Source organism: Symphalangus syndactylus, chromosome 18 (assembly GCF_028878055.3).
Source record: "Symphalangus syndactylus isolate Jambi chromosome 18, NHGRI_mSymSyn1-v2.1_pri, whole genome shotgun sequence".
Classification (NCBI taxonomy): domain Eukaryota; kingdom Metazoa; phylum Chordata; class Mammalia; order Primates; family Hylobatidae; genus Symphalangus; species Symphalangus syndactylus.
This window is the reverse complement of record NC_072440.2, coordinates 108930551-108958124: the sequence shown is the minus strand read 5'-3', so window position 1 is coordinate 108958124 and position 27574 is coordinate 108930551. Positions and strand designations below refer to the sequence as shown.

At 50.4% G+C, this 27574-nt stretch overlaps 2 protein-coding genes across 8 annotated transcripts in view; both read right to left on the bottom strand.

Annotated features, from left to right (window-relative positions):
- Positions 1-27574, bottom strand: part of EIPR1 (EARP complex and GARP complex interacting protein 1) — a 177353-nt gene that overhangs the window by 122266 nt on the left and 27513 nt on the right. For all 7 annotated transcript variants that reach the window (XM_055251546.2, XM_055251545.2, XM_063622858.1 and 4 more), the window contains one exon: positions 22351-22483. In XM_055251546.2, the coding sequence (XP_055107521.1) occupies positions 22351-22483 (133 nt within the window). The remainder of the gene's footprint in view (positions 1-22350; positions 22484-27574) is intronic.
- Positions 4736-21814, bottom strand: LOC134733482 (BCL-6 corepressor-like protein 1). Its single transcript, XM_063622859.1, has 2 exons — positions 11100-21814; positions 4736-5701 (listed from the first exon to the last, which is right to left on the bottom strand). Exon 1 carries the CDS (start codon positions 21584-21586, stop codon positions 20345-20347), a length of 1242 nt encoding a protein of 413 aa, XP_063478929.1. The 5' UTR covers positions 21587-21814; the 3' UTR covers positions 4736-5701; positions 11100-20344.

Below are 27574 nucleotides of genomic sequence, written 5' to 3'. Positions count from 1 at the left end.
TCTATCACCACCATCCTCATCCACACCCCCTACCACCATCCTCACCACCATCCCCATCCACACCCTCTACCACCATCATCACCACCAACCCCATCCACGCCCCCTACCACCACCATCACCACCATCCTCATCCACACCCTCTACCACCATCATCACTACCACCATCCACACCACCATCCTCACCACCATCCCCATCCACACCCCCGACCACCACCATCACCACCATCCTCATCCACACCCTCTACCACCATCATCACCACCATCCCCATCCACACCACCTACCACCATCATCACTACCACCATCATCCACACCCTCTACCACCATCATCACTACCACCATCCACACCACCATCCTCACCACCATCCCCATCCACACCACCATCATCACCACCATCCCCATCCACACCCCCTACCACCACCATCACCACCATCCTCATCCACACCACCTACCACCATCATCACTACCACCATCATCCACACCCCCTACCACCACCATCACCACCATCCCCATCCACACCCCCGACCACCACCATCACCACCATCCTCATCCACACCCCCGACCACCACCATCACCACCATCCTCATCCACACCCCCTACCACCATCATCACTACCATCCCCATCCACACCACCATCATCACCACCATCATCACTACCACCATCCACACCACCATCATCACCACCATCCCCATACACACCCCCACCACCATCATCACTACCACCATCCACACCACCATCATCACCACCCTCACACCCACTCCCACCATCACCATCCCAGTCCCTACCCCCATTCCACCACTGTTATCGCCTCCACCATTATCGTCATCACCACCATCCCCACTCCCACCCCCTCCACTACACCCAGGACCCCTCTACCCTGGTGCTTTTGTCTTGGAGTCTGCAGCACCTGCCCAGAGGAACAATCTCCTCACCATCTGTTTACCATGTTTTTGCAAAGCCACTGTGGCACACCAGCTTGGCTTAAGTACTTATTTATTTATTTAATGCCTGAAATAGACCTTGATTAGGTAGATTTAAGTCCCATACTTCACACAAACTTCCTATGAGGCAATCCGTAGGCAGCCATTATACCTGATGGTGCAAATTCATTACTATTTGGACAGAATCCTGCCTCTCTCCCAACTCGCAGGCCACACTCACATGTTCTAGGAGACCCAGTCCTCAAGTTCACTGCTTTTCAACTTCCACCCAGTTTTTCTGTCTTCATGTTGACTTTTCACAAGGAAGCTGTGTAATTACTACTTTTTCCCCCAAAGGGTTGCTGTACAGATAACTTCAAGTAACGAACCACAAAGTTGGCTGCAGAACAGACGCTAGCCAGGCCACCAGGCTCCTTGGCCTCACAGCCCCCTGACCTGGTCCACACCTTCCCCAGCCACGCCAACCTCTTGCCATAGTCTAGACACAGTCCCAACAGTGAGAGACTCAAAATGCCTCAGGAAAACAGACCATGTGCTGTCAGGTACCACCAAGAGTCAGACGCACAGAAATAGTGCATGTGTGAGCTGAGGATTCTGTGCCTTGCACATGGGGTGGAGTACGGAGACCCAGGAGCACATGAAGCACTGACCAAGCTGAAAGCCTACAGTGTGCCTTGCACGTGGGGTGGAGCACAGAGCCCCAGGAGCGCATGAGGCACTGACCGAGCTGAGGGCCTACTGTGTGCCTTGCACATGGGGTGGAGCGGAGCAGAGACCCAGGAGCACATGAGGCGCTGACCAAGCTGAGGACCTACTGTGTGCCTTGCATGCCGGGTAGAGAACAGAGCCCCAGGAGTGCAGGAGGTGCTGATCGAACTGAGGGCCTACTGTATGCCTCGCACGCGGGGTGGAGCACGGAGCCCTGGGAGCACATGAGGCACTGACCGAGCTGAGAGCCTACTGTATGCCTCACACACAGGGTGGAGCACAGAGTGCCAGGATCGCATGAGGTGCTGACAGGCAGGTGACTTTGCAGCAGCTGTGAGGGTTGAACCTAGACAGAGGCCCCTCCCACCTTACTTAAATAAACACACTGAAGACTCCATGCTATATGGACTGAATCCACCCCCCATTCCCCCACCAAATTCATACACTGAAGCCCTAGTCCCAGTGTGACTGTACTGGAGACACAGCCTCTAAGGAGGTAACTAAGGTTAGAGGAGGTCATCAGGTGGGTCCTGGGTCCCTATAAGAAGAGGAAGAGATGTGGGGTTCGCACGTGCACAGAGGAGAGGCCACATGATGCCACAGTGAGAAGGGACTGACTGCAGGCCCAGAGCGTAGCCTCAGGAGGACCAGTCCTGCTATGCCTGACCCTGAACCTCCAGCCTCCAGATCCGGGAGGAAATTAACTTCTGTTGCCTGGGCCACCCAGTTCACAGTGTTCTGCTTCAGCCGTCCAGGCCGCCCGAGACACGGGCTCAGCACCTGCCTAACAGGATGCACAGCACTTCGGACGGGGCATCATCTCAAGGTCACATCTGCTTCCTGCTGGGTCCCAGGCGCACAGCCGTGGCTCCTAATGGCTCCTCTCTGCACCTCCACGCGGAACTGCTGCCACGTGGAAGCAGCTGTGGGCCAAGGGCAGGGAGCAGACCAGTAGGCCGCAGAAGAGCACAGCACACCACACATCTGGGGTTGAGGGAGGAGCTGGCCCGTGTTCTTTACAGTCTTACTGGAAAAATTAATTCAAATTGGGCTTTGTCTAAGCACCCCCTCGTGGGCTGAAACCTGGAGAAAGGGCCATAAACAAAGCGCACCAGCAAATGACAGAGCAGGACGCCGTGAGGAGCCGTCGTGGGCTGCTCCAGAGACCAAGTCTTATTTCACATCTTCATTAGTGATCTGGAAGGAGCCGTAAACAGCATGTTAATTCCATTTCCAGATGACACTGAATTTGGAGGTGCCACAGAAAGTCAGTGAGGACAGAGAGATGATAAAAACGGGATCTGAGGAGTCAGTGAGGAACACAAGAAACAACACAGGAGTCGGCCTCGAAAAAAGGAAGATCAAAAAATGGCCACTATTCCAGAGCCATGCCTCATTCCACAACACAACTAAATAAAACACACGTGCTCCCTACTGTCTGAAGCCCCTTGCTATTCAAGTCCTTCATATCCAGAACCAGGACTTTCATTGTGCAATGCTCAGCTGTGTCCTGGCAATCAGAGTTCTCCTCACACACCGTTCCAAACTCTGAAGCCAAAATACATCTGGTGACATGCCATTCCTCGATCCCCACGGGTGCACCCCAAACTCAGGAGGGGTGCTTGTTTACATAAACACCTTTGAGCTCACCTACGACCTGTCCCCTGAGGAAGACCTGGTGCAACGTGTCTACAAAGACAATCATGGGACTCTGAGCTACAGGAAGAATGCCAAATTCTATGATGTCTCCTAAAAAGACGAGAAGGAATTCAGATACTTGGAACTTACCCCAGCAACAAAATAGTTGGGTCCATAAAATCTAATTTTATTTCTAAAGACAGAAAGGAGAAAAGTGTTTAAGATCTTTACCTCATCGGCCTCTAAACTCCAGTGCTTGAGCGTCATTACAAATGTTACTCAGAGGTGATAGCTACGTCTCCATCCTGCGTGACAAAAACCAGCAAGAAGAAAACATGTTTATACAACAAGGCATATTTACAAAATCTGCGCCTCAGAAGCAGCATCCTTGAAGCCTTGTAGCTGTGGGTCAGGTGCTCTGGAAGTGCGCTGAGTGCTCCTAATTAGCGCTGCTGGCCCGGCGGGTCACTGCAGCTCCCTCAGCGGGAAAGGCCAATGGAACAGAGGATTCAACTTGATCATTCTCAGAAAACGCTGATCCCCATGCCTGGCACATGAGCACTCAATGGGAGCCGTCATTGTCATCATCTTCACTGTTGTCATCATTATCCCATTCCCTCATGTATAAAGTAAGGATGATGAAAATGATGGAAGTCAAAAACCGTAAATGACCTGCCCAAGGACCCACCACGAGCAGTGGACTTGGGGCCTAAGCTCCAGTCTTCTGAGGTTTCCTCATCGCTCTCCATGCCCAAGTACTGGCTGCAATCCAGGCTGTTCTGTCCACCATGTCCGGTGTGCTCTTCCTCCCTCCAGCAAACAACACTGCACCTGTGGTGACACCACACCTGCAGGCAACACCGCACCTGCGGGCATGGCAACACTGCATCTATGGGCAGGGTAACACCACACCTGCAGGCAACACCAGACCTGCGGGCAACACCGCACCTGCAGGCAACACCGCACCTGCGGGCATGGCAACACTGCATCTATGGGCAGGGTAACACCGCACCTGCAGGCAACGACGCACCTGCGGGCAACACCACACCTGCGGGCAACACTGCACCTGTGGGCAGCACCGCACCTGCAGGCAACACCACACCTGCGGGCAACACTGCACCTGTGGGCAGCACCGCACCTGCAGGCAACACCACACTTGCAGGCAAGCAATACCACACCTGTGGGCAACACCACACCTGCAGGCAACACCACACCTGTGGGCAACACCACACCTGCAGGCAACACTGCATCTGTGGGCAACACTGCATCTGCGGCCAACACCACACCTATGGGTGACACCGCACCTGCAGGCAGTGCAACACCATACCTGGGGGCAACACACCTGCAACCAACACCACACCTGCGGGCAGGGCAACACCACACCTGCAGACAACACTGTACCTGCAGATGACACCACACCTGCGGGCAGGACAACACCGCACCTGCAGACAGCACCACACCTGTGGGCAACACCGCACCTGCAGGCAGGACAACATCACACCTGCAGACAACACTGCACCTGCAAACACCACCACACCTGTGAACAACACTGCACCTGCATGCTCCAGGTCCTGCATACAAAGTTCCAGAGGCAGCCCCCAGCAACTCTGCTTCCTCTTCTTGCACTAAGGTGGGAGGGCACAGACGCTCTCTTTGCTAGGCTATGTTACATTTATCACTAACAAATGAACTATTTATTAGACCAGGCAGCAATGAAATGCACAGTTTATGGTAAATAAGACTTAGCAACCCACACCCTAAAGGAAGTATCATTGAACTGAAATAATAACTTGTTCCCTGAAATCACAACAAACAGAACTCGGGTGAATTGATATTTCGTGCTGTTTCCCTATCTCTCACCAAAGTGACCCCAGTGAACTATTTCCATAGGAATCCCAAAAGAAAAAGGACCAAAAGAAACCCTTTCTGTTGTTAATTCAGCAGATACACTCAACTTCAGACCTGTCTGGCTTATGCCTCCAAAGCAAAACCCTCTTCAGCTGACAATTTGGTTACTGCACAGCTATTCCAGAGAAGATAGGTCACCCAGCTCTAGTTTTGTTAGTCTTAAAAAAAATTAGAGCCCCAAAAATAAGCTTAAAATAAAATGCAAAATGTTTTCATTTCAAAACATATTTTAGTTGAGATGGTGTGAAAATTAAAGACAGGCTGGCATTGTCAGGGTGTTTTTATATAACATATCTGAACAGGGCAGGAGGCTCCACCCAAAGCACGCTGCTGAGGGAACGACACCACGCAGCCTCCCGGCCCGGGGAGAACTCCCAGAGATGTGCTCCAAATGACAGCTCCCTGGAGATCATGGCTTGATTTCTTTCTCTTTTCAAGGTGCAATTTCTTGACACCAGCATCATGAAAAAATTTAACTCTCACCTTTCCCAGCTGAGCACCTATACCCTGAAAAAAGGAAAGAAGTCAATCTTTTAACATCTGCACAGAAAATGGGAAAGAAACTTTAACCGGAGACACACAAGCCGGCATGCTTGAGAAATATATCAGCATCTTGTGTGCAGCAGAGCATCCTCTGCCCCCGCCACCCCGTCTTTAAGCATGCACTTGACAATGAGGCTGATGGATTCCAACTTTTCTCCCTGCCTCTCGTGTACTCCATTCTTTCAGAGGGCTCTTGGTCATTTTCTCTCAGAATTCTGGTTTCACAAAGAGGAGCCTAAGAATACCATTTTCCAGGGAAAACCCACTTCTTCTCTCAGCTTATTTTCACAATGCAAAGTAACCACTCAAAAATGCAACTTTCTTCTCATTTGGTGCAGAGATCAAGGGGAAAATGCATCTTTAAACAAGAACCATTGTATCTTGACTTTCTTGTTATATCTGTGGAGGAGGATACAGTTTTCACTATGAGCAGAGAGCCTCCAGACCTCGAAGCTATAAGAAATCTCAGGAACCCTCTAGTTCAGCACCTTCTTTCTACAGCTTAAAAAGCACGTCTTGGACCAGGCGGGTGCAGCAGACATCACTCCCAGTGAACAGAAGGCACAGACGCTGCCTCATCCACGGACTCCTCAACAGTGGAAATCTCCAACAAAGGCCACGCCGCCCACGGCCACGCACAAGCTCAAATGATACAGGCTGCTCTTCACAATGAAGGATTCTGAAAGCCAATTCTCGACAGCATCTTATCCAAGGGATCAGTGGTGAATTCCGCCCTCACTTCACGGGAAAATGTCCAAAGGCCTGGGCCCAGGGCGTATTCCACTGTCGGATCAGGAGCCAGAGTGGGATCCTGAGATCCGCTCTTCCCAGTGAGGTCAGCACGGTCCTCCCCTGGCAGGGCCTCCACGGTGCCTTGGCTTTAGGGCTGATGGTCACGGTGAGGACCCTAAAGCAGCACTGAAACTGCACTAGCTGACCAGGACACACTGGCTGTGTCTCTCACGTCTGCCCCATTAGATGGTGGGTGCCTGGAGTTTGGGACTGAGTCTTCTCATCTCTCTGTCCTGAGTACTTACTGTTTTGTCTCAATCATGACAGAAGCTCAAAAAATTTTTTCAAAAAGGCAAATGACAATGAATGTCTAGAGCAGGAAACATAAAAGGGTCTTAGCCATAACCACGGTTAAGTTTCCTTTCTTGCAGATGACAAAAATGGAACCTAGAAAGTTCAGGTGTCAGAGATTACAGGACTGATTTTTGGCAAGATCACGGCAAAACTTAAGTCTCCTAAGTTGCAATCCTGTGGTCTTCCTCATCCAGCACTGACTGTGGATGCCCTAACTTGGTGAGCAGCCTTGGGATGAATTCCATTGACAGAGTCCCTCGCATGCACATCTGCCTTTGGCTGAACAGAGAGGCCACAGGGCCCGGTGAAGACAGCACAGCCTGGAGGCAGAGCCCAAAGCCCGAATCCCAAATCTGCCCTCGCACTGCCCAGGTGGCCTTGAGAGAGTCCTTACAATGCCCCAGTTCCTTCAACAGCAAAGTCAGAAGTCCCCAGGCCAGCGCTCATTAGGGAGCTTAAGGCAGGGCAGGGCCCTGACCCACCAGCACCGTCCCTCCCGCAGCTACTGAAGCGAGTGGGTGATCTGGCTGGGATGCCTCAGCGTATGTGCGAGGCATCCCTGTCACCACAGCCAACATGTAAACTAAAAGCGACAAACGTTATGAAAATGCAAAAACACTAAAGTCTTCATAACCTCTGGCTCTTTCTGGAGATTCAGAAATTGGCAGAAAAGCTAATCTTATATTACAGTTCCTCTCTCTGATTTTTTCTTTTAAAAAACACCTAGTCACTGAAGAGGATAATCTCTCAGAATGATAAAAATTATAAAATTTCATTCCATATTTGCAATGATTCCATATAGGCGTGTCAGAAGACCAGAAATTAAAAGTTTTAGGCTCAAGACGTGGAATCCCCGGTTAGACCAGTGGTCCCCCCAGCCAGGAATGAGGCTTCTGGCAGGGACACCAAAGGCGATGTGGGGGTGGTATCGGCCTGAAAGGTTTGGGGAACTGCCCCCAGTATCCCCGGCTTCCCACGACAAATCTGACGCCATGAGGACATCCGCGCCCTTCATCTGTTCATATTTTTAGTCTCCTTCATCGATGAGGGTAAAGAGTTCTTAAGTTCCCTCCGAGCCCTGCACGCGACGAGGTCTTCACTCTGCATCTTCTCCTGTGGCCTTGGGGCACGGGTCCATGATGCACGTGGTCCCTCAGCCAACATTCGCCGTGTTGTCAGCCTCCATGAAACCAGCCATGTGAGCGCCTCCTCCTGAGGAGTGGCTTTAAAGTCCCTCACAGAGAATTACCACGTGAGGGAGAGTCTGGGAGCGACGGTGGCAAGACGTGAAGACACCCAGAGCAGAATCTGGATGGGCCCAGGTTTGAATCTGGCCTCCAGGCACCCTCTATGAACTCTGTTTTCTCATCTGAAAAGCTGGGATTTTCAACAGTGACTGCTGCTTAGTATCACGGGGCTAAATGAACCCATCTGCGTAAGGAGGCAGCACAGTGCATGGCATGGGCAGCGCTGGGCCCTGCTGGCAGAGGCAGGGGTGCTCCGCTGCTGCTGTGTTGGAGCAGGCAGCAAGGGCGAGGCTGAACACTCTTGGAAGGTTCAGAGTCAAGGCCCAGACAGGTAGGAAAACTGAATTCACAGCGCCAGTGTGAAAACAATGACGGGACAGAACAACGATTTAAGAAATCACGTAACAAAACCATGTTACGCACACAGCCTTCTCTGAATCCCAACAAAGTCTAAAGTAGTCAAGGCAGACGGAATTCCTCCCATCTTATAGATGAGAAGACTGAGGCTCAGAGACAGGAGCACCTCCTCCCCAGGCACTGTACGAGCGACATGTGGCACTGTGACAGCCAGAGCAGGTCCCCAGCCCCTGGAGCGCAGGACCCACCCATGACAGCTCGCTGCCCCTGGGGACATGATTAACAGCCCCTGCAGGGACATCCACAGAGCTCACGGTGAGCAGCACGCATGGCTGCGTCATTCCCGGCACCCACCCGGCTTTCCCGGATCCTCCCGGGCAGTGGCCCAGTGCTTAAGCAGTGTCGCTCCGTGTGCCCACTGCTGCTCCTCAGGATGCAGGATGCTGCCCTCCAGGCCGGACTCCCAGGCCGCAGCCACATACGGGCCTTGCTGTCTGTCCTGGGGGGATTCTCCCATGATGCTAACTCAGGCTCGGGGCAGGCACCTCAGGGCAGCCCCCGGCCACCCACCCGCTCAGGGCGGCACCTTGTGAAAGCCAACCCTGCCCAGGGCACCACTTGTCTGTGAAGCATTTCGTGACTACTCCTCGCTCTAACAATCAGTCTCTCAGGACATCCTCAACTCTGGTCAGTGGGATGACGCAGTAGGCGGGAGGCCTGCTGGAAAATCCCCGGGGTCCAGCCTCGTGGGCCCCGGTCACACCGGGGGAGGTGCAGGCAGCCTACACGCTCAGACTTCCGAAGCGGCCACTGCCGTGCCTCCAGCACCTCGGGGGGAGGGCCTGACCCTCATCAGGCTGGGGTCAGCGGCGCCTTGGTTTTAGGGCCTAACGCCTCACAAGAGCTGTAACAACTTGAAAAGCAACACTTCCAGGTTCCCACGATCTGGCAGGACCGCCATCCTCAGCGAGGCCAAAGAACAGCCTCCAGGGGTTTAGGGTCAGAGTCCTAAGTCCAGACACAACTGCCTGATCAGCTGTATCTTTTATCATAAGCAACCCTGCCTGGTGACCTGCTACAGCACTGCCCCATCCGGTTCCCAGGGAAACAGAGCTACAACAGGGCCCAGAAAGGAAAGCTGATGAGAAGGCCAAGCTCTGGGCTCCCTGCAAGGGCCGGGGGTCAGGACCACCCCAAATATCACCCTGCATCACCGAGCAGCCCCAAGAGGTGTCCCCAGCGTGGGGCCCTCCTGTGCAGAGCACGCCTGATGCTCACAGGTCACAGTGGGAGGTGCATCTCCAGGTCGCGGGAATGGGAATTCTCCCGCAGCGGAGCTGCCGAGGTGAAAAGGAGGTGGGGTCTTCAGAGAGGACCAGCATCCTGTCCACTGTGGCCCTTTGGATTTGGCAAAGGAAAGTCAAGACAGGGAAGTGGTGACAGGAAGCTGGGGCGGGCTGCCTTCCACTCAAGGGCCGCCCAGTGAAAGGGCCCATTTCAGCACAAAACCTTCCCTGTGCCACCCTCCCTACTCCCAACCCCCGAAAACAGAGCTGCTGTCCTTGTCTTCAGGGAGCCACACCAACGGCAGAGGAAAGAGAAGGCACATCCTACTGTGACAGCGTCCTTTACACACTGCTACGTGTTTGCACAACAGGGTCTGGGGACCCTCTCTGAAGGGACCCTCCGCAAGCCTCATGTTTCATTCCAGAGATTACCGCAGAGTTTGCATTCTACTTCATAACATAGCTACATTCATTTCAGGCTATAAATCATGTTTTCATTACTTAAAATCAAATAGAAGTAACACGACAGAAAGACACACCACCCTTATTCTGTGGCTTCAGTGCCCCTGGCACCCTGCCACCCACCCTGGAGGTGCTGCGACCTGCTTAAGAAGCTCCCGTCATGGAAGGGAAGGCTCGGTCAGTGAGCCGTGAGGCCGGGTAGACTCCTGGGCTGGCCCAGTGCTTCCAACGGGCTCTGCTGCCTGTGCCGGAGGCTCCTGCGGTGGCTGCTCCCCAGTGCAGAGGAGGCTGTGGCTGCAGCGCTGCCCACCTCTCCTGGGGGTAAGGGGTAAGGTGCCCTGGACTGGGCATACTACGGTGTGCTCTAGATGCTCAGAGCCCACTGCTCAGGACTGTTTGCACACACCCCTGGAGTCCCGTCCTTGCAGGGTACATAGATCCAACTCTGAGACAAACCTGTTCACAGCAGCCTCATGTTTTCTCTTTAACAGCGGTGTTAGTCAACCGTGTCCATTTTACAGATGAAAGCTCCAGAGGTTACTTGATTGGTCCAGGATTGGAGAGCCGGTAAGCAGCAGAGGGAAAAGCAGAGAGTCTAGGCTTTCCAGCCACCAAACCTGGTGCCCTCTCTACTGCCCGGTGCCCCTGTAAGACCGCTGCCTCCCCAGCCTCCACTGCCGTGCTCCCACCATGCCCACCTAATGAGGTAAAAGAAAGGCTGGGAAAATAACTGAACCACTTTACAATTAGCTTCCCTTTTTAATTTTTCAGTACAATCTGACAGTGGGTCTCATTCATTCACAAACGCCTCCGTGGGGTGTGCTAAGTTTTCGTGTCCAGGGTGTGACAGAGGAAGCAAGACAGAGAAAGCGTAAAGAACCCATTCCAGGTCACACACATTTCACTTCCAGGACACTGCAGTACCTGAGGACGCAGACCCAGATGAATTTAGCTGCTCAGTTGTCATTTTCTTACATTTCTTCCTACTGATTTATTCAGTACACCTCAGTAGCCTTGTTCCCAAGAAAAATCCACTGTATCTTCCTAAATCTCACTGAGATGATAATTTCAACATAATTCAAATTAGTCGATTCAGTCTGTCACTATGTTCTGAGTAGCTATGATGTAGCAAAATGGCTGATCACTCAAACGGAGTCATGTTTCAGGGGAAGACGGTGCGAGGATGAGCGGCCGAAGCTGCGTGGCCTCTGCAGGCCAGGGTGCTCGGCACAGAGGCAAGCAGTCGCGTCCAGGCCTGCCAGGCACTTCCAGTCAGCAGGTGAGACAGGAAACAGGGAGACAAGTGCTCTGGCAGAAACGGCCACACAGGGGCAGGGAGACGGGCTGGGACCCCAGACCCCGGGGAGCTAGGGTAGAGTGGGGCTTTCAGGAGGCGGTGGATATGGCTGTGCTGTGCTGTGCTATTTTTTGAGACAGAGGCTGTGCTGTGCTGTGCTGTGCTATTTTTTGAGACAGAGTCTCATCCTGTCACCCAGGCTATAGTGCAGTGGTGTGATCTCAGCTCACTGCAACTGCCGCCTCCTGGGGTCAAGCGATTCTCCTGCCTCAGCCTCTCGAGTAGCTGGGACTACAGGCATGCACCACCACACCCGCTAATTTTTGTGTTTTTAGTAGAGATGGGGTTTCACCATGTTGGCCAGGCTTCTCTCGAGCTCCTGACCTCAAGTGATCTGCCCACCTTGGCCTCCCATAGTGCTGGGATAACAGGTGTGAGTCACTGTGCTGGCCCTTTTTCATTTTTTAAAAAATTTTATTGTCTGTACTTAAGGTCTGCAACATGATGCTGAGATACAGAGAGAAAAGGTCACTATAGTGAAGCGAATTAACATATCCATCAGCTCACACAGTTACTCATTCTCTTTTTCTGTGGCAAGAGTAGCTACAATCCACTCATTGAGCGAAAATCCCAAATATGAAACAAGATAATCAACAATAGCCCCGCTGTAAATGAGGTCTCTGGCCTTCTCCATCCTACATACCTGCTACTTTGCATCCTCAGACCTACAGTTTCCAGTGCCCCTTCCTTAACCATGTAACCATGGTTTTATTCTCAATCTCTGTATACTCAACTTGTTTTGTTGTTAAACTCCACGGATGAACTATCCTGTATTTTTTTTCTTTTTGCTACAGGGTCTAACTCTGTTGCCCAGGCTGGAGTGCAGTGGCATAATCACGGGTCACTGCAGGCTCAGAATCCTGGACTCAAGCCCTCCTCCCTCCTCAGCCTCCTGAGTAGATGCACCCACAGGCACACCCAGTTAATTTTTAAATTTTTTTTCTTTTCTTTTTCTTGGTAGAGACAGAGTCTTGTTATGTTGCCCAGACTGGTCTTGAACTCCTGGGCTCAAGCAATCCACCCACCTTGGCCTCCATTTCTAAGGGTAAAAAAGAGCCCCCAATGTGTGGACAAGAGAGGGGTTGGGGAGCCACAGAAAGGCACAAAGGCAGAGGGATGTCACCTGGGGAGCCGTGGGAAGCTCATGTGTTGGCACCATTCCCTGGAACTCAGACCTCCAGGTCCAAACATCTGTGCTCACACCTGTCACAGCAGACTACCTCGGACAGGAAGTACATGAGTCTGTCTCACACTGAGAGATCCCTCTCTAAGGACCATTTCCACCCGGGGGTGCCACCCCTACCGCCTGCTCATCACACGGGGTCCACCACGTTTAATGATCTAGGGGGGTCAGCCTGGGTTCCCTGAATCAGACTCCATCCACCATGCTCAAATGATCTCAGGTGCCAGCCTGGGCTCCCCTGGAACAGACTCCACCCACCATGCTCTAATGATCTCAGGGTGCCAGCCAGGCTCTCCTGAATCAGAGCCCACCCACCATGCTCTAATGATCTCGGGGTGCCAGCCTGGGCTCCCCTGGAACAGACTCCACCCACCATGCTCTAATGATCTCGGGGTATCAGCAGGGTTCCCTGAATCAGAGCCCACCCACCATGCTCTAATGATCTCAGGGTACCAGCAGGGTTCCCCTGGATCAGACTCCACCCACCACGCTGTAATGATCTCGGGGTACCAGCAGGGTTTGCCCGGATCGGAGTCCACCTACCACACTCTAATGATCTCAGGGTGCCAGCCAGTCTCCCCTGAATCAGAGCCCACCCACTACGCTCTAATGATCTTGGGGTACTTGCAGGGTTACCCTGGATCAGAGTCCACCCACCACGCTCTAATGATCTCAGGGCTCCAGCCAGGATCCCCTGAATAAGAGCCCACCCACCATGCTCTAATGATCTTGGGGTACCAGCAGGGTTCTCCTGCATCAAAGTCCACCCACCATGCTCTAATGATCTGGGGGCACCAGCCTGGGTTCCCTTGGATCAGAGACCACCCACTGTACTCTAATTAATCTCAGGGCACCAGCCTGCACTCTCCTGGATCACAGGTCCACCCGTCATGCTCTAATGATCTCGGGGCACCAGCCTGGGTTTCCTTGGATCACAGTCCAGCCATCACACTCTAATGATCTTGGGGCACCAGACTGGGATCCCCTGGAACAGAGCCCACCCACAGCACTCTAACGATCTCGGGGGGCCAGCCTGGGTTCCCCTGGATCACAGTCCACCCACCTTGCTCTGATGACCTCGGGGCACCAGCCTGGACTCCCCTGGATCACAGGTCCACCCACCACGTTCTAATGATCTCGGGGTACCAGCCTGGGTTCCCCAGCATCAGAGTCCACCCACCACACTCTCATGATCTCAGGGCACCAGCCTGGGCTCCCCTGGATCACAGTTCCATGCGCCATGCTCTAATGATCTCACGGTGCCAACCTGGGCTCCCCCAGATGAGGGTTCCATGACCATTCTCTAATGAACTTGGAGTGCCAGCCTGGCCTCCCCTGGATCGCAGTTCCATGCGCCATGCTCTAATGATCTTGAGGTGCCAGCCTGGGCTCCCCCAGAAGACAGTTCCATGACCACTCTCTAATGATCTTGGGGCACCAGCCTGGGCTCCCCTGGGTCAGAGGTCCTTAGATATTGAGAAGGTTCCCCTTGGCGAATTCCTGAAGTTTAGGAGTGAAGAACTAAATTCCATTCTTGTTTTTCTATAGAAACCCACAAAGTGCTCTGGAGTGACCACCACTCAATGCGTATAACCTCAGCTAAATGCAGGAGTTAGTTTCACTCTGCAAACCTGTTTTTCAAGCAAGGTGTAAAAGTCTGTGAAAATATTTAGAGAGCAGCAAGAAAAGCGGATGAAAGTTTTAAAAACGGCTTGCACCAGTATAAGGGATCAAGTTAGGACATGGTCACGAAGACACAAAAGGGGACACAATGGAAGGCCCAGAGCAAAGGGGACACAGAGCCAGACCACTGGTGCCCTCTGCTGATTGACAGGCCACCACACAGAGTGTCGCCAAGGACAGTGTGAGCAGAGGCAGGCACACACTCATGAAACAATGTGAGAAGAGGCAGACACACCCACCCAGGAGACAGTGTGAGCAGAGGCAGGTATGCACCGTGAGATGGTGTGAGTGGAGGCAGGAGCACACACTCATGAGACAGTGTGAGCAGAGGCAGGTGCACATACTTGTGAGATAGCGTGAGCAGAGACGGGCACACACATGAGACAGTGTGAGCAAAGGCAGATGCACACAATCACAAGACAGTGTGAGCAGAGGCATGCATGTGCACACTCATAAAACAGTGGGAACAGAGGCAAGCACGCACATGAGGCGGTGTGAGCAGAGGCAGGCATATACACTCATGAGGGTATGAGCAGAGGCAGGCATGTGTACACTCATGAGACAGTGTGAGCAGAGGCAGGCACATGTACAAACATGGGATGATGTGAACAGAAGCAGATGCACGTAAACTCATGAGACAGTGTGAGCAGAGACAGGTGCACACACTCATGAGACAGTGTGAGCAGAGGCTGGCACGTGTACACTCGTGAGATGGTGTGAGCAGAGGCAAGCACATGTACACTCACGAGATGGTGTGAGCAGAGAGGTGCACACACTCATGAGGTGGTGTGAGCAGAGGCAGGCATGTGTACACTCATGAGACACATGAGCAAAGATGGGCACACACTCATGAGGTGGTGTGAGCAGAAGCACGCATGTGCACACTCATGAGATGGTGTCAGCAGAGGCAGGTGTACACTCATGGTGTGAGCAGAGGCAGGTGTGTATACACTCATGAGATGGTGTCAGCAGAGGCAGGCCCACACACAGGATACAGTGTGAACAGAGGCAGGCATTTGTACACTCATGAGACAGTGTGAGCAGAGGCTGGCACACAATCACGAGACGGTGTGAGCGGAAGCAGGCGCATGTGGTGTACCCTAATTCAGAAACATACATTAGAAATTAAAGCAGCAAAGTTGGAGTTTTTTCATGTTTATCTGAAACATATGCTTTTTTCTCAATGAACCTTAAGAAAACCTTAGGTGAAACGAGTTCTAAATATAGGAAGTGAGATGCATAGAAAGGTCAAGGCCTGCTGACAGCACATTCTGAAGTGCACACAAACTGGGGAGGGAGGTGACTGGAAGTACCCGGCAGCTCCGAAGGGAGAAACCCCAAAAGAAATATGTCACTCATGCTAATTCCCTGCATGACCAGGCTTCTTCCAGGTGGCAACACCACAGCCTCTCGGGGCTCCAGGTCCAATTGAGACCTGAAGGTTGTGCTGTTATTTGCTGTGTGTGGAGGTCTGCGTCCTCCTCAGAGGCCAGCCTGCCACCTGCCACCATCCCCACAGCCGTGTCCAACCCGCAGTCTATGCCCACAGGCCAGTTACTGTTGAGATCTCTCCTGTTCCAAGTATGTACAGTCCTGTCGAGACAGCTTCTACCCTGGGCACAGTCCTTCATTTTGCTTTCATGGAGATGCATTTTTCTTATAAAATTATCAGAAAGGAGAGTTAAAGTTGTTTTTTAAATCTTCATCATCTATGTAGAAAACATTCCATGAGTTTATTGGGCTACAACTCCCCCTTCCACCAACTCCAGGGATGTCTTTTTCACAATCATCACAGGTAATAACTGAAAATATATCATCATCAGTTATAAATCCCTATCAGTAATTGATGGTAATCTGTCACTTGTTCCTTGCATGAATAGAGATTTAAGCTAGGAGAGATGGATGTATGGGTTTAATCTGAAAATGTTTGACTTTTTAGGGTACTTTAACCTCATGCAAATTTTCTATCATTTTCTAAGTGTGAAGAGAACACCACTCTTCAAGGAGATTTTGCCTATAAGCGCCAGATCCTTCAGCTGTGCACGGGGAACTCAACACTGCCGTTCCTGACCACCCTTCTTAAGAACAGTAAGGGTATAGAGAAAGGGTTTCTCGCTTGCATTTAAAAAAATAAGTCACGAGCTCATCCACTTCTGCATATTTGTGATGTTCATTCTAGCAGGTGTGCTTGTGTGCACAAGAGTTCTACCACACTGCAGACTTCCACTGATTTGCAGAGATTCAGTGTGACGCAATAAACAGATAGAATGTAAACACTGTTGCTTCTGACAAATAACCAATAGCAACATCCTAAAAAAGAGCCAGGCCCTCCAAATGAATTCTGTTTCTAGACACTCTCCCCAGAGGCCCCTTCTCCATGGCTGCTGTCTCCTTTCCTCCCCATAAGATCCATGGAAGGCCAGGTGCAGTGGCTCACACCTGTAATCCCAGTGCTTTGGGAGGCTGAAGTGGGCAGATCATTTGAGCCCAGGAGTTCAAGACCAGCCTGGGCAACAGTGAGACCTCGTGTCTACTAGAAATTTTTTTAAAAATCAGCCAGATATGGTAGTGCATACCTGTGGTCCCAGCTACTCGAGAGGCTGAGATGGGAGGATTGCTTGAGCCTGGGAGGCGGAGGTTGCAGTGAGCCAAGATCGTGCCACTGCACTCCAGACTGGGTGACAAGAGCCAAGAGCGAGACCCTATCTCCAAAAAAAAAAAAAAAAATTCCATGAAAAAGGATTTCAGGACATCTGTGAAGAAAGACACAGAAAGCAGCTTTAGAAAAGGGCAACTGTCAGCCGGGCGTGGTGGCTCACACCTGTAATCCCAACACTTTGGGAGGCCGAGGCAGGCGGATCACGAGGTCAGGAGATCGAGACCATCCTGGCTAACACACTGAAACCCCGTCTCTACTAAAAATACAAAAAATTAGCCAGGTGTGGTGGCCTGTAGTCGTAGCTACTCGGGAGGCTGAGGCAGGAGAATGGCTTGAACCCGGGAGGCGGAGCTTGCAGTGAGCCGAGATTGCACCACTGCACTCCAGCCTGGGCAAGAGAGCGAGACTCCGTCTCAAAAAAAAAAAAAAAAAGAAAAGAAAAGGGCAACTGTCTGCTGGGAGGAGGGTGCTCCTGACAACTCAACGCCAGTTGGCCCTGTGATCTGCTCGCCGTCTCCACCTGTGGTTCTGCTTCCCACACTGTCTGCCCCTGCCCCACACAGGGTGTGCACCGAAAGGCGTGTCTCAGAAGCCCTCGGTCTCTTCATTAAAAGATGCCACCATTCACCAAAATAGCACACAAACTAATGGAAACAAAAAGAAGGAAGGGGCTACAAAAGAGCAGGAACAACAAAAAACACACGTGGGTCTCCAAGGACAGCAGACAACAGGAGCTTCTCTCTAAGCACCCCTAATAAACAGCACATACACAGGAAATGCCACAAGAAGCCTCCCACCAGCCCAGGCACCGGCAGGGTAAAAGCACAATAGGGGAAAACACTATTGGAAGACAAAGAGGAGAAAGTGTAACTCTGATCTTTGCAAAGAGATTTGTTATAACGAAGTGACGATTTAAGCAATGCCGTCTAATCTAAGTTTGTGGTGCTTCTGGATTTAATTCATATTTGATTCATTGCAATGTGGAAGCCTAGTGATTTACAGGCGAGCTAAGTGCAAAAACTACAGAGCACAAGTATGTTTGCAAAACACATGAAGCCTCTAGAATGTTTTCCCTGCACTGCGTTATGCACAGCAAGCTTAGGTCTGTGACTCCAGGCTTTTCCGGAGGCAGCTGAAGCAAGAGGGCCTGGCGCCTTGCCCCACGGGTGCGACCGCTGCTGCAGATGACCTGATTCAGATGAGACGCAGCGCCGTGTGTGCTTCGAAGGGCGAAGAGCCAGGTTAAGCACGAGTCAGGCAGCTGTGCTGCTCTTTCCTGATCAGAGCAGGAACTCGCAGCATTTCACACTGGAAACCAGCCTTCCCTGTGGGATGTAAATCTCAGTTCTGCTATGGCAGGAATAAAATAGAATTCTTGGAACTTGGACATGAATGTTGTGGAACAATTTCGCCTTTCTTCCTCGAGGGGCTGAGAGATTAGGGAAATACTTAACAGAAGATCTATGCTGCCTTCAAAGTCTGGCAGAAAGAGTCAGTCTCTGGAAGCCGCGACTGGAAATCACGAGATCCAGGGTAACTTGAACGACGCGATCGACTTACGCCTGTGGACGACCAACAGGACCAAGAGTGCTCGGCAATTGTGTTAGTTTTCTGTTGCTTCTACAAATTGCCACAAACTTGGCAGCTTAACTCAAAGCCCACTTACAGCTGGGAGCAGCTGAGGGTGGTCCCAGCAGACAGCCAGGAAACAAGCCTGCATCCTACAACCCCAGGAGCCACATGAGGCGAGAGCCCTGACACAGCCTGCTGGGGGCCGGGAGATCCCAGACCAGCACCCTACGAAGCTACAGCCAGTACATACTGTTGAAGAGGCATGTGCTGTCGGAAGCCGCTGTGTTTGTGGGAATTCCTCTGCAGTGTATAATGACTATGGAAGCAGGGGCCGCAGTAACAAATGCCTGAAATGCGGGAGGAGCTCTGGATTTTGGCAGTGGGTAGAGGCTGGGAGGCTTTTGAGGAGCCACAGAAAAAACAGAGCTTGCCTGGAATATCCAGGGGGCAGAAAGGCCGTGCCCTGCAGGGCTATGGAGGCAGCTCCTGTTGTGCTGAGGCTGGTCCTGCATGCAGGGCATTTCCTGGTTTGGGGACAGGGCAAGGGTGGAGGAGAGGGCAAACGGGGAAGACCTATACGATGGTGGAGAAACAACAAGCACAGTGTCTCCAGCCGGCAAAAAGTGCTGAAATGAAAAGCCTAACTGATATGGTTTGGGTCTGTGTCCCCACTCAAATCGCATCTCGAATTGTAATCCCCACATGTCCGGGGAGAAACCTGGTGGGAGATGACTGGATCACAGGGTGGATTTACCCCTTGCTGTTCTTGTGACAGTGAGATATGGTTGTTTGAAGGTGTGTGGCTCTTCCCACTTTGCTCTCTCTCTCCTGCTCCCTTGTGAAGAAGGCCCTGGCTTCCCCGTCACCCCCTACAGTGATTGTGCATTTCCTGAGGCTGCCCAGTCATGCTTCTTCTTAAGCCCGCAGAACTGTGAGTCCATTAAACCTCTTCATCAATTACCCAGTCCCAGGTAGTTCTTCATAGCAGTGCGAGAATGGACTAATACCCCGACTGTCAGGAGGGTGTGCCCCTAAGGAAAGGCCGAGGATGGGCCACACTGCGTGTGGTTAAAGCCTCGGAAAGATCAGGAGGTCAGAGTGCAGGCCTAGGAAGGGCCTCTCAAGAAGCCACGGAGGCACCTCACAGATCCTCAGGCAGAAGAGAGAGTGAAGGGTGAAGGGGAGGGTGAAGGGTCAAGGATGAAGGGGGCAGTCCTTTGGCCGTCTTAGCAGGAAACCAAGGCAGAGAAGAGATCGTCTCTAAATGATCTGCAGTTAGGCTCTTGTCTGAGGAAGTGAAGCCTCAGGAAATCTACTGAAGACCCACAGATTCTTGAGAAATGTGTTTCTGCTGAGACACTGTCAGCTTGGACCAATCGGCACAGAGAGCAGACAAAACACAAGGAGGCTCTCGGACCCCCAACCTCCCACTGGCGGGAGGGAGGTGCATAGCCACACTCAGCCACATGCCATGCTGCCCTCCATGTGGAAGGCAGGGCCCTCAGAGAACGGACATGGGGCAGCTGTGAAGTTAAAGTGGAAGAAGGGCTGGGCACAGTGGCTCACATCTGTAATCCTAGCACTTTGGGATGCCAAGACAGGCAGATCACCTGAGGTCAAAGGTTCAAGACCAGCCTGGCCAACATGGTGAAACCCTGTCTCTACTAAAAATATAAAAATTAGCCAGGCGTGGTGACATGCACTTGTAATCCCAGCTACTCGGGAGGCTGAGGCAGGAGAATTGCTTGAACCCGGGAGGCAGAGGTTGCAGTGAGCCCAGATTGCACCACTGCACTCCAGCCTGAGCGACAGAGTGAGACTCTGTCAAGAAAAGAAAAGGAAAAGAAAAGGAAAAGAAAAGGGAAGGGAAAGGAAAAGGAAGAGAAAAGGGAAAGGAAGGGAAGGGAAAAGGGAAAGGAAGGGAAAAGGGAAGGGAAGGGAAAGGAAGGGAAAAGGGAAAGGAAGGGAAAAGGGAAAGGAAGGGAAAAGGGAAGGGGAAAAAAAGAGAAGGGAAAAGGGAGGGGAAAGAGAAGGGAAAAGGAAAAAGGGAAGGGAAAAGGGAAGGGAAGGGAAAAGGGAAAGGAAGGGAAAAGGGAAGGGAAGGGAAAGGAAGGGAAGAGAAAGGAAGGGAAAAGGGAAAGGAAGGGAAAAGGGAAGGGAAGGGAAAAAGGAAGGGAAGGGAAAAGAAGGGAAGGGAAAGGAAGAGAAAAGGGAAAGGAAGGGAAAAGGGAAGGGAAGGAAAGGAAGGGAAAAGGGAAAAGGAAGGGAAAGGGAAAGGGAAAAGGAAGGGAAAAGGGAAAGGAAAGGAAAAGGGACAGGAAGGGAAAAGGGAAAGGAAGGAAAAAGGGAAAAGAAGGGAAAAGGGAAGGGAAGGGAAAGGAAGGGAAGAGAAAGGAAGGGAAAAGGGAAAGGAAGGGAAAGGGGAAAGGAAGGGAAAAGGGAAGGGAAGGGAAAAAGGAAGGGAAGGGAAAAGAAGGGAAGGGAAAGGAAGAGAAAAGGGAAAGGAAGGGAAAAGAAAGGAAGGGAAAAGGGAAAGGAAGGGAAAAGGGAAAAGGAAGGGAAAGGGAAAAGGAAGGGAAAAGGGAAAGGAAAGGAAAAGGGACAGGAAGGGAAAAGGGAAAGGAAAGGAAAAGGGAAAGGAAGGGAAAAGGGAAAGGAAGGGAAAAGGGAAGGGAAGGGAAAGGAAGGAAAAGGGAAGGGAAGGGAAAGGAAGGGAAAAGGGAAAAGGAAGGGAAAAGGAAACGGAAGGGAAAAGGGAAAGGAAGGGAAAGGGGAAGGGAAAAGGGAAGGGGGAAGGGAAAGAGAAGGGAAAAGGGAAGGGAAAAGGCAACAGGGAAGGGAAGGGAAAAGGGAAGGGAGGGGAAGGGAAACATACACAGAACCCGGTGAAAGCGGAATTTTAGATCGGGACGTCCTGGTGACCGGCCTGATACACGAGCCATGCAATCCGTACTCATCAATATTCTGAAGCCAGGGTATGAGAGGGAAGATCAGACAGAATGCATTAAAAGTATCTAAAAAGTCATTCAGCCTGTGGGACAAATGAAGGCAACATTTTAGAAACTACATATCAAAAACCACAAAGAATTTGTTCTGGCCTACATGGTAGAGAACGAGATCCCAGGAGGTATTTCTCCATAGAGCCAGAATTTAGAAAGTAGTCATTGACGATGACCGAACAAGGAGAACTGGGGAAGAGGGAGGCTCAGTTCAGCAACTCAGACATCTGCATTGACACAAACTAAGGTCCCAGAGCCCCAAGAGCCTAGAGAGCCCAACAGCGGGCAGGAAGAAGCCTATGAGGCATATCACCAGTCAACGCACGTGTGTGCATGGAACTGCCCTTACCAAAGAGGACTGGAAGACGGTCACCAAGACACTACAGGAAAGAGATGAATCCCTGCTGCTCCCCACAACGTACAGTTTCCACATCAGGACACCTGCGTCTGCCTCACCGGAAACTCCAGCACTGTACTCCCCTGACCAAGGGGTCAACGTTCCCAGAACAGCTGATTCCAGCTTCAATTCTTAGAATCTTAAGATTATAATAATTTCTGCAAACATCTACTCACAATATCATAGCTTCTCTGTGCATGCAACATCTTCATTAATGGCTAAATCTTTTCAGTCATATGTCAACCCATTAGCAATACAAAACCAGTCTTAGGCAATACCTCCAGTTACCTCCAGTTAGCAAGTACCTTAGAAAAGCTGCACTTACTTCTGTTGTAGCAGGTCGCCAGCACACCTCTGTCTGCAGGGCTAGCGCTAATGTGCCAGATTTCACCCGCTTGATGGAGGAGGACATTTTTATTTATAATGTTGTTTTCATCGTCAAAATCTATGATGTGGATCTACAAATACAGGAAAAGAGCACATCAGGACCTCAAACACTTTCCTCAGTACCTTCATCAGACATCATGATTACAAAGAACAATCACATGCACATTTCATGACAGATACATCTTTAATTAATTGCTATTATGCCAACAGTATGTGCTTCTATATTTAATTCTTACTGGACTCCTCTCCAAAGACAAGTTAGAAAATCCCTGTGGAGCATTTTTAAGATTGCAAGCTACGTACGACTGCCCTCTGGTCATATCCAGTCTTAAAGAAATAAGGCACCAAACGCTGTGTCCTCAAGTGGCTCTAAGGCAGAGCCACTGTTGGTGTCAAGGCCAGAGCTGCCCAGGGCTGTCCATATCAGCAAGGTCCTCCCAGCCTGCTGCACGGCTGCTGGGGAGGGCAGGGGCAGCAGGGCACAACTGCCTAACTAGGTCTGGGACTGACCGCGCCTGGCCCACTCTGTCTATAGTGGGCAGAACTTGACTTATACTTCAAACATAATTAAGGTGGGAGAGAGTAAGGAAGGGCTGTATATTCACACACTTTTATCCTCTTTTCAAAAACAAATCCAACAGCCACTGGTGCCTATTATCTTACGATATTAAATAGTATAACATTCTAGCCACTACATAAGAAAGTTAAATATACTATCTCCATGCTTTCCAGGATAATTTTTAGAAGAATTAAAATGATTTCACATTTAATTTCTTGCCAATACCCAAGTCAATGAGAAAATATAATTCCTCTTTTAAAAGTAAATTTGAACTAAGAAAACATTCATGGGTCTGCACAAAAGATTTATATCCAAGTACGTTTACTATGGCATTGATTATTGAAATAAAAAAATTAGAAGTCACCTAAATGTTTAGTAATAGGAAACTTCAAATAAATTGCAGTATTTGATGGTAATATAGTATTATGACGCCATTCGTTGTACTGTAGACTACTCAGTGTCATGGAACAATGTAATATATGTCTTAGAAGAGAATACACAAAAGAAACTGTACGAATGCTACATCCTTTTTTTTGTTTTGTTTTAAAAATGTACGCGTGTCCAAACGAGAACTACCAGGTACCTGAGTGGTGTCTGGATGGTGGAATTATAGGTAGTTTTCCTTTACTTCTTTGTGCTTTATTTGCACCTTTAACATTTTTTGCCTAATTAGGTCTGGGACTGACTGTGCCTGGCGCACTCTGCAATACGTTTGCAATCTAACATTAGATGCCATTTTTAAACTGTCTCCACCATACCCAGTAGCACCTACACATCACCCAGGCCTCAGACGGCCCTTTCGTTATTTCCACCTGCTCCTCTCAGGGTCTGATATGGCTTGGATCTGTGTCCCGTCCAAATCTCATGTCAAATTGTAATCCCAATGTCGGACGTGAGGCCTGGCGGGAGGTGACTGGATCATGGGGGATGGGCCTTCACGAATGGGTTAGCACCATCCTACCGTCCTCACGATAGTGAATTTTCCTGAGACCTGGTCATTTAAAAGTGAGTGGCATGGGCTGGGCGCGGTGGCTCACGCCTGTAATTGTAGCACTTTGGGAGGCCGAGGTGGGCGGGTCACCTGTGGTCAGGAGTTTGAGACCATCCTGGCTAACATGGTGAAACCCTGTTTCTACTAAAAATATAAAAATTAGCCGGGCGTGGTGGCGGGCGCCTGTGGTCCCAGCTACTCAGGAGGCTGAGGCAGGAGAATGGCGTGAACCCAGGAGGCGGAGCTTGCAGTGAGCCGAGATTGCGCCACTGCACTCCAGTCTGGGCGACAGAGTGAGACTCCGTCTCCACAACAACAACAAAATACAGTGAGTGGCATCTTCCCCCTCCTTGCTCCTGCCTCTGCCATGTGAGGCGGCTGCTCCCTCTTCACCTTCCACCATGATTGGAAGTTTCCTGAGGCCTCTCCAGAAGCAGATGCTGCTGTTTCCCGAACAGCTCCAGAAATGTGAGCCAATAAAACCTCTGTTCTTTATCAATGACCCAGTATCAGCTATTTCTTAGTAGCAGTATGAGAACGAACTAATACAAGGTGACCCCAAGGAGTCATTCTGGATTTGCTCAGGGTGGAGTTCACACCCGGCCAGTGCCCAGAGCCATGTGAGCTGAACCACCATCTCCCAGGAGTAGAGCAGGCCGCCAGCATCGGGTCCTGGGGCCAAGGAGAAGCCAGCTACGGCCGGTTTGCCTGCGGGTCCTGGGGCCAAGGAGAAGCCAGGTATGGCCGGTTTGCCCACCGCAGAGCAGCAGCTCAGGGAGCATGCGCGCCCGCCCTTTCCATTCAGGGCCACTGAAGTTTCCACAGCAGGTTCAGAAACATTCCCAGTGAACAGCTTCCAATTACAAATCACACATCTAAGAACCAGAGAAACGAACACAGCACTTGTTTTTGTAAGTGAAAATCTGTTGTACTCTTTTTCCTTTCCACACCCAAGGGAAGTTTACCTATGAGCAGTTTTTTCCTCTGTGGACCTGTTACACATTTTATAATATCTTATTAATTATTAAATGATTAGTAAGTGATATTCAGAAAAACAGTTGGCAGAAATACATATGTCCTATGACGCCACATCTCTACAATTGGGGATAGACCCTACAAACACCAAAGAAAAGGCAAGTGCAAGAATTTTCACAGCAGATGTATTTGTGATAGCCAAGGCAGTAAACATCTCAGATGTCCATCAACAACAGAATGGGTAGGCCAGGCGCGGTGGCTCACACTGTAATTCCAGCACTTTGGGAAGCCAAGGCGGGTAAATCACCTGAGGTCAGGAGTTGAAGACGAGCTTGGCCAATATGGTGAAACCCCGTCTCTACTAAAAATATAAAAATTAGCCGGGCGTAGTGGTAGGCATCTATAATCTCAGCTACTTGGGGGACTGAGGCAGGAGAATCACTTGAAGCTGGGAGGGGGAGGTTGCAGTGAGCCGAGATCACGCCACTGCACTCCAGCCTGGGTGACAGAGCGAGACTCTGTCTCAAATACAAAACAAAACAAAACAAAAAACAAACAAACAAAAAACTCCACAGTAGAATAGGTAAATCAGTTGTGGTATATTCACAAATGCAATTCTTACAGTAATGACAAGTAACAACAACACACGCACAGACAACGCTGAGTGAGAAAAATCAGACACGAGAAAGAGCACCTTGTGCGATTACCTCAGGCAAAACCAACTGAGGTAACGACAGAGACCATTCACCGCAGGCCTGGAGTTGGCCCAGACTCCAGGAATCTGAGGGGACTGCTGGGGTGTCCTTCACGGCAGTGACACGGGTGCACGTGGGTGTGGGTGCGTGTGCACGCAGGTGTGCACCTGTGTGGGAGCATGGGTACACAGTCTATGCATGTATGTGTGCAGGTGTGTGTGGGAGTATGGATACGTGGTCTATGCGTGTATGTGTGCGGGTGTGGGTGTGGGGGAGGTGCAGCTGTGTAGGGAGGGGGTGTGAGTGTGAGGCAGGTGCAGGTGTGTATGTAAGGGTGTGTGTGTCTGTGGGTACATGGGTATGGTGGATGTACATGGGTGTGAATGTGCATGTATGTGTGGGTGTGAGGCAGGTGCAGGCGTGTGGGAGGTGCATGGGAGGGTGTGGGTGTGTGGTGGGTACGTGGGTGTGGGGAACCGGTGCATGCATGTGTAAAGATGCCCCCGGTAGCATATTCTGGATGCATGCACTTGGATGCACGTTAAGTTATAGTTATATCTTACAGGCAGAAATGCATTACAACAAAAACTAGTAACAAATACATGAAGAAAATTTATTCTTTATTATAACCAATGACTTAAAAATTTAAAAATGAGAATTTCATCATACCAATTAATATTTATTATATTAGCCAACTTTTTCTAAGTGATGGCAACCAATACAGGGAATTCTATGATAGAATTGGTCCACATTATAACTTGTCCAATCCTTTTAGAAGATTTGTTATAATATGTAAATAAGAACTACATAAATGTTGAAACTGAAACAATAATTTGATTTTGTGAAATCTGCCCCAAAGAATAAATGAACAAAAAAAGGTGTATTATGAAATGTTATATAGCTTTAAAAGTTATGATTAAGAGCAATTATTAATACCAAAAATGTTACAAGGGTATTACATTTTAAAAGCAGGCTATAAAATGGCATGTGATTATATAATACCATCACACAGGAACACAGACCACAAGGTGATATAGAAAATTAGAAGTAATATTTGTGTTGCTAGGGAATTTTTTTTCCTCAGTATTTTTCACATTTCCTACTTATCAGGAAATCCATTAGCACTGAAAAAAGGGATGCACTTAAATGTACTACTTTGCAAATCTGCTCCGCTGAAATGCACCAGGGCAGCAGGCACAGCCGGGGGCCTTCTGGGCATATCTTCAGGACAGTGCCGTGGCGCGGTCCCCAAGCTGGCCCCTCGGCCTGGCTGCAGGTCTCAGCAGACCCTCTCTCCTAGTCTACTGCCTCCCCACAGGCTCTGCCTCCACCTGGGCCCGCCTTTCTTCCCATACAGCTGTTTTCCTTCTTGTGAAGACACAAGGCACAGCTTTCCAATGGGACTCAGCTCCTGGATGCACACATCTGCTCTAGGTTCACCTCTTCCAGCCAGCAAGCACCCACAGGGCAGAGGGGGACCCATGTCTCCTCATCTGGTATGCTGCAATAGAAATGGCCTTTAACCTTCATTGCTAAGCCTGGTGAGTCTTGAGATTTTCCCACATATCCTTATTTATGGTTGATTCATAGAGTAGTGCAAGTACACATCTTCACGAACTGTTTTAACTCGGGGCTGTTCAAACAGGATGCCATCAACCACACGAGCAAAAATAAAGTAATGGCTGAAATTTATATTGCATCAGGCACTATGCGAAGTATTTTATACACTTTAGTGCCTTAATCCTTAAAATAGCCCTATAATATATTACTATTAACCACAATCTACAGGTGAAAAGACCGAGGCTTGAAGAGTGGAGGGCCTGGGCTCCTCCAGTTAGACACAGCAGAGCCAGGCCTACGGGAGCCCCTGGTCCTGGCGTGTGAGCTCTGCAGCCCTGCTGCCTGCCCTGTGGATGCGCTCTGCAGGGCGGCAGCAAGCCAG

Excerpts from the sequence above, each read along its gene's own strand:
- LOC134733482 (XM_063622859.1), bottom strand. The coding sequence starts at position 21,586 with ATGAGTACGGATTGCATGGCTCGTGTATCAGGCCGGTCACCAGGACGT.